This window comes from Cupressus sempervirens, chromosome 10 (assembly GCF_028749045.1).
Source record: "Cupressus sempervirens isolate cs-2001-9-10 chromosome 10, ASM2874904v1, whole genome shotgun sequence".
Taxonomy (NCBI): Eukaryota; Viridiplantae; Streptophyta; class Pinopsida; order Cupressales; family Cupressaceae; genus Cupressus; species Cupressus sempervirens.
Genome location: NC_143127.1, coordinates 921,413,546 through 921,425,148, shown reverse-complemented (window position 1 = coordinate 921,425,148; position 11,603 = coordinate 921,413,546). Strand labels below are relative to the sequence as shown.

Below are 11,603 nucleotides of genomic sequence, written 5' to 3'. Positions count from 1 at the left end.
AGCGATCTTATAAGTTTGACCCAAGCCAAAAAAAATAAAATTTAAATGCAGGAAATTCGTGTCTAACTAGAACACATGTAAATATGAAAAGAATTAAATTGAATGTAACCATTACATTTTATTCCATCTTACCTTGCACTTGACACCATTAAAAGTTACGATTCTTTTCCGCAGAACAATGACAATGAACGGATGCGATTCGATATTTACACCATTAAAAGTTACAATTCTTTTCCGCAGAACAATGACTGAACGAATGCGATTCGAAGTTACTTGAACGCAAAGCATAGATTACTTATTCTTCAAAGATGCTAAAGTGGGATTGCTGCACTGACTCCGAATGTTATATAGCTTTAATGTTTCGTTTCTCTGCCATTAAAACCATTCGTTTTCCGTACCGGACTTCCCTAGTACAGGATTGTCCCTTGTTGATGGTAGGTGTTCAATGTTTCAGCCGTTTGTTCTAGTTGTTCTTGGTAGATTCATTGTAATTCTTAATCTTCTTTCTTTTGCAGTTCATTTATTGAAGTTTCGTTATTAATAGAAAAGGACACTATTCATAAAATTAAAAAAAAAAGGTTCCGTTATTTCATTGTAATCAGCTTTGTTCAATAGAAAAAAGTAAGATTTATCCTTGGGTTGTACCATGGGCAACCACCACACAAAGCACAAGAGCCGCTTCAAGAGATCCGAGGAGAACGCAGAGGACAACACCCCAGCAGCCTTATCATCCACAAAGCATCCAGAGGAACTGCAGGAGTGCATTGCACTCTTTGAGGAAATCCAAGATACAGGAGATATTGATGCACTAATCGATGTGGCCCAGCAAATCCTCCAGGGGATAAAGGTCAGTGTATTTATGGGAAAGGATCCAGTGTATTTGAATGACAGTGATAGCTGTTATTGATTTTATATTCATTTTTTTTATGGAACAATGTACTATTATTTGCGAATTTAATGTTGTTATTGCTGATGATGACTACACATAATTGAGTGAAATATGAAAATGCAATCAGTACTGTGATTACATCAGGTGCACAAATATGGCTCTTTTTTTGTACTATTATTGGTCTCACCTTTTTCTTGAGTTGTTTTGGACACCTTGGCAAAAACATGCTGATTTGGCATCACATTTAATGATGTAACCCTCAACTGTATCTATAAGATTGGGAGTTTCAAATGAGCTACATGATAAAATTTAAGACAATTTGAAATTTCCACATAACATTTTTAAATGTAATTCTCAGCCCATCCCCAGCCCCATCATTCATAAGGTTGGAATGATAATTCTGCTTTCATTTGTCGTACAACAATGGTCGAGTCTCTGACCTATATTTCCTTCCACCTGTTGCAGTCCAAACAACAAAATGTCAGCACAAGCTCTCAACTATCTCAGGAAAGAGAAGAAGAAAGTGTCACATGGAGGTCTATTACTAATAAAGGCAAACAATTTCTAGAGCTTTTAAATAAATTAAGATCCTCGGTGAGTTTATTATGAACAAACTAGCTAAGCCTTTGTAGAATTTTACTCATCTATGATACCCATTTCTTCTGATCTGGTTTGGGGGTTTATCATTTATAATCATATTGTGACAGGAAGCCTTGCACCAATCTATAAAAATTGCTACAGAAACGCTACAGCAAGTAGGACAAATAAATGCCACTGTAGCAGGGTTGTCAACAATTGCATTTGTGCTGTCCAAATATGAAAAAATGCAAGACAATCAACCAGACTGTCTACAAGCGCTCGGAGACCTGATTGATCTTGCTCGGCATCTTCGGAGTTTGAAGAAAATGATTCCAGAGCAAGAGGAGAAATTCACAAAAGCCATTCAGTTTATTATTGAAGGCTCAATAACTTGCCTTCGTCAATCAGATGAAAACAAGTTTTTCAGGTTAAAATAATTATGACTCCTAACTAGATCTAATGATGGAGATTGGACTGCTAATATTTTATTGGTAGCTAACATTTTTTATGTTGCAGGTTTATAAAATCTTCAATCAACTCTGAAAAATTGACGAGTCTTCGGAAAAGAATAAATGAGCTGTATCCAGATCTTATTTTGACCGGTATTATAGACATGAGGAGGGACATACCCACATACCTTCCTGTTACAAATCCTGTCTATCCAGTGAGAGCAGGTAAATCTTGAGGACCTATACAATTTATAATTTCATATTTGTATTTATGAGTCCACTTTAATCAGACAATTCCAAACAAGATTGAGTCTACTTTAATCAGACGATTCCAAACAAGATATGAGTCTACCTGTAAAGTTAGTAATCCTTTCTTACTCATTAAGTCACTTTGATTCATTTTACATGAACATTTAATATGTTTCTGGGTTCAATTGTGTTAATTTTTTTGCATCAACATTTTGGATCACACTCTGTGACCCATCATCAGGATGAAGAAAGATGGAGAACATGCTGATATCTTTCTTCATCCTGATGATGGGTCACAGTGTGTGATCTGAAACGTTGATGCAAAAACAGTAACGCAATTGAATCCAGAAATCAGCATGTTTTCCATCTTTCTTCATCCTGATGATGGATCACAGAGTGTGATCCAAAAAGTTGATGCAAAAACAGTAATAAAATTGAATCCAGAAACATTCTAAGAACTCTATGGATTGTGGAAATCTGCTATCTGCTATTTAATATGTTTTTCTATCTAAACATTAGGTCTTGCACCTCTACTTCTATAGGTTAAGATAGCTCTTGCTCAGTGCTCACTTGCTCAAAATGAGCTTTTCCTTGCCCTATTTTGATGTGAACTTCTCACTTAGAAAACTGGACACCTTTCCATAAACTAAATTAGGCAAACGATTTATGGCCTTTGTAATGGACCCTATCAGGCCACCACTTTATGTTTAACTCTATTTATATATCTTTGTAACTTATTTAGTATAATATTCATACAAATTCTGGGTTGCAAAATTTAACATAACCTATTTGTCTTTTGCTTAACAGTTGGGGTTGAGATGCAAGTGAATGAAATACTGGATATTCTCAGAACCGCAGGCGAGTTATCACTTGCAGTAGTAATTTACGGTTTTGGTGGTCTAGGGAAAACTACACTTGCAGAAGCTGTGGTTTCAAGAATGGATCTAAAGAATTATAATTACACCACAGTTGAAATATATCAAGAGCAAGAGAAGAATGATTTTACAAGGTCACAACAGCGAATTTTGAAAGATTGTTTCCCATATTATAATGGTGGAAAACCACTAGTGTTAACAGATTGTAAAGATGGTCGAGGTCATCTTATGAGAGCTTTTAAAAGTCAAAAGGAAAAACCAATCTTTCTTTTCATTGACAATGCGTTACGATCAGCAGACCTGAAGAACCTTCTTCCTGAGGAGTTGGGAGCGCTTCCCCGAGGTAGCATAATTCTGTTAACAACAAGACTCCTACAAGCAACAGATATTTTTGAAGGTCAACTCAACCTTAAGCGCATACCTTATCATCTGCAGCCTCTACCTGATGGATATGCATTGAAAATTTTGTTCAAAGACCCAAATAAAGCTACAACCATTAAAAAGGAAGATCTAAATAGAATCCTAATGATTTGCAGTGGAGTACCTCTGGCCCTCAAAATTGTTGGTGCTCAATTACATAAGCAAAGTTATCGAGTTGACAGGTGTAGTAACATTTTAGAAATTTTGGAAAAGGGGGAAACAATAAAAGAAGAAAAACTGAGCGAACGCCTTGTTGATTTTGTGTATGGTGAGTTGGAAGAGTACAGCAGGGAAGCCTTGCTTGACATATGCTGCTTCTTTAGCAAATGGAATCGTCAAGATGTGGAATACATTGTGGGAGCAATGGCAGTTACATCTCTTTTCGAGACAGGATTAATCACTTCAACTCTTAAGCGCAATCATCCCTCATGGGAGGAGTTAATTGTTCATGATATCATCAAAGCAAAAGGGCAAGCCTTAGCAAAAGGTAATAGAATCTTTGATGTTCAATCCTTACATGAAGCGGCAGATGAACAGGTATATTAACTGGTTATCCCCTCCAATTACATGATCCTACTGAGAACAAGTTTGAGGCTATTTACTCTAACCAATGTTACTGCTTATGCAGAGGCTTCATCAAATTAAAGGAGTCTGGCTCTTTGAAGATAGTATTGAGGAAAAGCATTTAAGTTTAATGAGAAAATCATTAAGAGTTCTGGCGTTGGGAGAAGGAATGAAAGCCAACACAGTAAATCAGATGAGATTTGAAGAATTGAAGTTTCTTCAGCTATCTGGGAACATAACTCAGTTGGATAAGCTTGACAAATTGCGGGTCTTCCATGGGTCTTTCTTCACTGAAGATGGAGTTACTCTGTGTAAGGCAAGTCCTCTGCCTCCAATTATCATTTTATTATCTATACATTTTGATAGTTCTGTGTAGCTCTGTTATGACAATTGGAATCTCTTACATTCCTCTATTATTATATGAACAATCCTATTGCTGTATAAGTTGTGCTATTTTTGACATCGTGGAAATGCTGCTTCTGGTTGGAGCACTTTTGCTGCCTATTTTATATTCGATATATTGTTACTGCTTTTGTCAATTAACAAAAAGTGAAGTCAATTTGTTTAACAACATAGTAATGCAGAAAGACGAAAAAACATAGTAATGCAAAAAGACGAAAACTAAAGCAAACAAAGTGCCAAGACCATTTTCCATTAATACAAACTTATTCCAATAAAGTCAAGAGTAACAAAGTAGCTGTCAGATATGCTACCCAAGCAAATATCAATAAAATCTGCATAGTGTGCTCTGCATATGTCAAGCTAAACAAAGTATTCCAGATGCTCAAAAAGCTTGCTATGTTTATTTTTGAATTGTGTTTTCTTAAAAATCAACAGTGATTGAATTTGCAGTACGAACAAGTCATTACTCACATTACAATGTTGTACAGATCACATACAATACAGTAGCCAACATCATTATAGCATTTTGTCACACAATTTGTGCGCTTTCTGAGTTCTCTATTAAGATGACGCTGCTGACTGAGTGTACATTTCAAAGTCAGAACGAAATGATTACTCACAACATCATTATAGAATGTTGTCAAACAATTTCTTGTTATGATGAGATGGTGACGAGCGTTGCAATTTTCGTTACCAGTGAGCATTGGCCTGCTCACTGAGACATCCCCAAGTCAAACTCAGATTATCAACTTGTTATCATCAGTTTCAAATTGTCAACTATCATAAAAAATCAATCATCTCTCCATGAGCTTTGAGGATTGAGTTATTCTAATAAATTAATAATCAAAGTACAAGTCTACAAGACATTATTCACACTACAAATCATTCCTCACTGTAGAATGCAATGGCCAGCATCATTACAACATTTTGTCAAACAATTTTTTTTCTTTTTAGATTTCCTAGCCAACTTAAATAACATTTTGTCAAACAATCTGTGTGTTTTGTAAGTTTTCTATGTAGACGCTGGTGATGAGCATCGCCATTTAAAGTCCATAAAAGCCATGGCTCACATTAAAATACAATAGGCACCATCGTTATAACATTTTATAGATTTGTGTGCTTCCCAGAGTTTTTGGAGATGAATGTTGCAAATTTGATGTTGGTACAAGTCATTATTCACATGTCATGCCCAAAATTTCCAAACCCAAACACAACCCCTTTTTTTTCTTTAAATAAATAAATACATGGAACATTACATTGATATGATGAGTTGAATTGACATTACATTGATCATGAAGTGATGGCATTAGTCACTGAATACACCTAATCAAGCTTGATGTCATGCTTATGCTTGCTAAGCCAACTAAGCCCCAGGTGCTAGCAATAAATACTCTAGATGTATTCAACATCATGTGACTTATATTAAATATTAAAATTTCAATAACTAATCATTATTAGTGTTGGTAAGGGCTCCCAGTACGTTCTACAAGGCATGAGTTTTGCTAGAGTTGTAGGAGGAATCATTGTATAAGGTTTCTATATGTTTATACATATAAGGGAGTAGGATCCATACATACATTTTGTTCTATGTATGTAACCCCTAAAATCTCTTTCTAGTTTACTTGGCATCATCCATGTATAAGATTGAGTTCAATAAAAGTTCTGTATGGAATATTCAATTAAATTTACTCTTATGTATTTATTATCAAATTTCTAATATTGCATGAAAACCCTAGTCAATATACATATCCAAGGTGGGTTAACTTGATTTCATAATGGGGATTAAATTCAGGTTAAGTGACTTCATGCCCAAAAACTCTATATGACATGTCATTCACACCTAGACAACACAAGTGTCAAATGACATACACACATTAAAACACTTTACACATCACGATGACATGTCTCTAATTTAATCATGATCTTTAAACTTATAACACCCATGCACAATCACATTAGGAAATAAACACAATACAACAAGTTTTGAATCTTCCAAAGATTCACCTTGGCTCTACCGTGTTCACATAGGTTTGAACCTTGTTTCCCCGAATAATTTCCATGGTTCCACTTTCTTGCACACTCAACTCAACGTCAGTAGCCCAATGAAATAATATAGAAATACATGCAAATAAGTGCAAAATAATCCCATATCACTTAATTCGCATTAACATATTCAGTTAACTTCCATCTTATTATTTCCATAAAATATTCAAACATTGCAATATCAAAATATGTGTATCAACATTTCTCTTTCTTATCGTAACGAAATTACCATTCTAAATACTATCACAATACTTGTCTATCATAACCATGAACACTAAAGTCATATCTATTAAATCATTTAAGCAATTAAATGGATTCTAGTATATGTCTTAAGTGGAAATCACTAATATGCAGACTTGTTAACTAGTATCCTTTCAATCAAGTTAAACATAATGACATTCCTAGCAATATCCCTTTATCACATTATGAGGGGGTATGTGTGTGAGTTTCTAGGGTTAATTTCTCAGAATGTTTCCATAATTATGTCATCATAATTTAAAACCAATTTCCGAATGTACCCATATGTCTTGTTGTCATTATAACCTACATTCATTGTTGTTCTCCCTAAAGTGAATGTTAATTTAGCTTTCTTAATTGCCTTGTAGATCATACCTTGAATCCCTTGACCCAGTTCTCAGCTTGAACATATTGAGTCTCATTTCAGGTGGTCTTATCTCCTCAACCTCATATTATTGAATAAGGTATTAAACTTATAATATTCAAAATCTATATTCGTCCCTAACAGAATCTCCTAAATCATTCTAAGTAATAAAAATGTCAATCATGACCTAATTTAACTCTTAATCACATACATTCCCTACAGTTTAAAACAGGGTACGAGTGTGGGCCTTACATCACATTACAATGCAACGGCCATCATCACCATAACATTGTGTCAGACAAGTTGTGTGGATCCTAAATTTTCTAATAAGATGTAAAATACAACATGACTTTAATAGTTGAATGTAAGAAATACTCTGCAGCTCTGTTCTAACAACTGGAATCTCTATGCAGCTTCCCAGAAACTTATCATCAATGAAGGTTATTCGCCAATCCAATCCTGCTGAATGCACAAATGCTCGGATGACAGGAGCTCCTCCATGCTCTTCTTTGGAGAAACTAGATTTCAGTGAATCGATGGCGCCACCCAAGCTACCGGAGGGGTTTAATCTATTGGTGGGGTTAAATATCTTGATCCTTGATTGCAATGAAAGAATGTGTGAACTGCCTGAACAAATCTGCCAGTTGCCTGCTTTAGAGGTCCTGAGTATGAGAATGTGCTGGCGTTTAAAACGTCTACCAGAATCCTTTGGACAGCTGAATACTTTAGCATATCTGGACTTGTCCTATTGCTCAGAGCTCCAATATTTGTGTGAAACTTTTGGACAACTCACAGCATTGAGGGATTTAAATTTATTTGAGTGTCAAAAATTACGATCTTTGCCTGAGAGTTTTGGACAACTCAAAGCTCTGAAGGATTTGAATTTATCTGGGTGTTACAAGTTGGAGGAATTGCCAAACAGCTTTGGGCAACTCACAGCTCTAAGAAGCTTAAATTTATCAGATTGCCATAAATTAAAAGCTTTACCTGACAGCTTTAAACAACTCACATCATTAGAAAATTTACATTGTTCAAGTGATTTAAAAAATAAGACCTAGTAGAGCCAAGTAAATGGCCAGGGGCTGCCATTACATTGAAAGGATTTCTACAGGGAGATGTTGGAAGCCTAGTTTTTGAAAGGACATTTCAGGATTGATATTACATTCTCTACTTTATTTTTTACAAATTATATGCTAGGGCTTGCGCCACTAAGGTGCACTGGTTACATTAATAGCAAGGTATTCTGTGTATTACATTTTATAGTACAGAAAAGTCAGAAGAAAACTTGGAAGGAATGAACGTGCATTTGTTTGAAATAAGTATTTTGAAAAGTCTTTTGATACAAAAGAAACAAAATAAGAATTGATGGAACACATGAATTGAGTTCACAAGCCTTGTAAGAATGCTTTCCCTGTAAAAAATGTCTTTAAAATGAATAGAAATAGCCGAAACCAAAGTAGCAAATCAACTCTTACCACACACAAGGCATTTGCATTGGTAGACATATAAATCTTCAAACTAAGCTCATCAGCGTGCATGTAAAATGTGAGATTTTGCTGAGTGGCTATAAAGCTATTTATGACAGGAAAGAACAAGATAGCTGTCATAGAATTTTACCATTGCAACTTTCAAAAGACATCGGGGTGCTCACAATGCATTGGCCCTTTTTACCAGATGCAGAGAACAGGTGCCCAACATAATCCCTTCTTCTCTACCTGAACACTTCCACCTTGTGCCAAATTAAGAGCTCTAGACAACAGTATGGATATCCATGAAAGGATAATGGAAAGGGTTTCTTCTGTCAGATGGTGCGGTTGTTGTAAATGTCGTGGTACATATGCATGAAAAATGTGGAAGCATAGACAGATTACAAAAGTTGTTTTGACAAAATGCCTCATGAAAATGTGATCTCGTCGACTACAATGGTTGCAGGATATGCACAAAATGATGTTAGGATCAAAGCCTCAAATACACACACAAAAGGTGCTTAAACTGATTGTCAAAATGCAGAAACGTAGACAAAACATGTAAACTGTTTAATCAAATCTCTCAATGCGTTTTTGTCTCATATTGCAGACAATGCATAGAATGGTTCTATTGAAAAAGCCTTTTAAACTTTAAGCATTTCCATATTCACTCTTCTGAGCCATACAAAACTCTCCAATTTACATCTACGAGATCCTGGGATTATCCCAATCAACCAACCATTCACCTCTTCTCACTATTGCACTGTTGAAGGGAGTGCCTAAACCCATTTTTTCCTGTCATATTGTACACTAATTTATTCCTGCTGCCAGATTCGCATTGTTTGATATATATGTTCCTGTGAAGTAGGGCACAGTTTGATACAGCTCGATGCAAGAATCTTTCTTAAATCTGTCCCATGCGTGGTATTCAGATGCACCAAGATGCACACACATGAGTGGAGTCTGAACCATGCGTGGTTCTCAGTGCTGACCTCATTTCTTTGACGCATTTTGTCAAATAGTTCACTTGCCTTAACTATGCTAACATATTTTGCGACCATGTCTACCAAGACAGCTGCAACCATAACATTTGAAGAAACTTTGCTAACCTTTATCCTTCCATGGACGTCTGTTCCCTAAATTGAATATTTAACATTCTATATTAAATTAAAGGTAGATCTAAATTTATTCATTATCGTGAGATATCGATTTTGCAGCATTCAATGGATACTTTTTGGTGATACATGTTTTCAGTCAGCAGTTAGAATAGTGGACTGATTCTTTTTTCGGGGCATAAAAATTAAACGAGATTGTTCTCAGGTGTGAGACTGGAGAAATGATGGTTTACTTTTTATCATGGTCAACATTGTTGTTCTTGTGCGGGCAGAGGTTGTCAAATCTGTCAAATTTCGCTTCACAACTGTAAATTATGTTTGACTAAAAGTTTCTAAAGCTTTTGTCAACAAATTCATTTTGAGAATACCCTCCAGTCATTGTTTTCCATGAGATAAAAACTCTTCGAAACATTTTGTCAAACAGATAACATGGCATATCCATAATTTCAAAAAAAACTCATACATATCTAACGAAGCATTCCCAACTACAACATTTCCCGGAAAAACCTCTTCCATTATGCTCTAGTAGATGTCGATACCCCGTTCCAAAGCTCCCATTTAGGCATAGATCGGAGGAATGCTGGCAAAGGTTGTCGAATTTTGTTTTACAGATTTCAATTGCACTTGGTTGAGAGTTTCTAAAGCGTGTTCAGCTAGTCTATTTTGTATCATGCAATCATGGCATTCCATTAAACCACGGTTCTTTGGGTTATTTTGTCAAACAACACACATGTCTAGCAGGGCAGTTGCAACATCTGAATTTGCCTGCACGCCTGCCAGGTGCATTTGCTTGAAAATTTCCAGAGACTTTTCAAGAAATCCACTTCATGCAGGAATTGGCTAAACAGCAAACTAAAATGTCAGCTATATAAAAACAAATGTAGAAAAACAAAAATCACATGCCTACCAGATAAGTTCCAAATGCAACATCTGACAAAAATCCTCTTAACACGTATGCTTTGATGGATATCTATATCCTCTATATCCCTTATGCTTTGATTGGTTAGCTCAGAAGGTTTTCCAGCACGCCTTTCATTCGCTTGAACACTCCATTCTGACACCTACGCAAAGTTGCTCTACTGCTCAGGGAGTCCGCGAGTAAGCCGATGTGGAAAAGTATTGGGCTATGGATGTCGTTATGGCTATGCAGAGGGCGGGTAGACGCATTCCCGTTTACCAATACCAGAGAACTCACTATTACCAATGTGAGGGGTAGATTATTAGGAAATGCATGGCACAATATAGCAGCATTTCAGCAGTCCACATACCTTGGCTCAACTTCCGCATTTCACATACTAGTTCAAAAAGGCTGAGTGAAATCGCATGAGCCCATTGGATTAACAATACCCAGCTCTTCATTTCTTTGGTAGTCTCCATTTCTGCAAAACCAAGCTTATGCTAAGAAGTGGGACTTGCAGGGCCGGGTGGAGATTTATGCCATGCTGAAGGATTTCTTCTTGTTCAACTTCTCTCGTGAGGAGGGTACATTGCAAATACTCTGTGTGGAAGCCCTTGGATAGTGGGAAAATTAGCTGTCGCCGTCCAAAAGTGACTTCCCAAGTTGCATCTCAGTGATTCTTTCTTTATTCTTTCTTTGTTCAAGTACCTTTCTAGGTGAGACCCCATAGTCTCCCTATGGAATATTGGCTGGACGATGTATTTAGTGGTCTAACAAGTAGTGCCTCTCCTTTTTTATTTATGTTCTCATGGATGCAATCTTGTTGATCTTTCTGTGTGAAGTGATCATGTTTAGAATCATGAGTGGTCTACACCCTTGAGGTGATTTTGATTTATGTTCCATATCAGTTACTTTGATTATGACGTGTTAGATGGTTTCACTGAGGTTTGTGTCAGTGGTTATCAGGATTGATGTGGTATCATGATGTTATTCTGTAATTACTTTGAGATGTGTGCAGACATTGCACTATGTACTATTACCCTACTACAGTGT

The 11,603-nt window shown here is 36.2% G+C and overlaps 1 protein-coding gene and 1 long non-coding RNA gene across 3 annotated transcripts; one reads left to right on the top strand and one right to left on the bottom strand.

The window, feature by feature from the left end:
• Positions 1–206: 206 nt before the first annotated feature.
• LOC149537022 (uncharacterized) lies at positions 207–8,366 on the top strand. 2 transcript variants are annotated; one of them, XM_089806878.1, is made up of 8 exons: positions 207–434; positions 668–847; positions 1,355–1,483; positions 1,597–1,895; positions 1,985–2,142; positions 2,974–3,998; positions 4,090–4,341; positions 7,485–8,366. In XM_089806878.1, exons 1-8 carry the CDS (start codon positions 309–311, stop codon positions 8,127–8,129), a joined length of 2,814 nt encoding a protein of 937 aa, XP_089663004.1. In that variant the 5' UTR covers positions 207–308; the 3' UTR covers positions 8,130–8,366. The 2 variants fall into 2 exon arrangements, with proteins under 2 accessions (XP_089663004.1, XP_089663005.1); XM_089806879.1 differs by having other exon boundaries at positions 297–434; positions 603–847.
• Positions 981–11,225, bottom strand: LOC149537021 (uncharacterized). The gene is made up of 2 exons (XR_016357901.1): positions 10,560–11,225; positions 981–1,345 (listed from the first exon to the last, which is right to left on the bottom strand). It is a non-coding gene; the product is annotated as an uncharacterized LOC149537021 (long non-coding RNA).
• Positions 11,226–11,603: the final 378 nt, after the last annotated feature.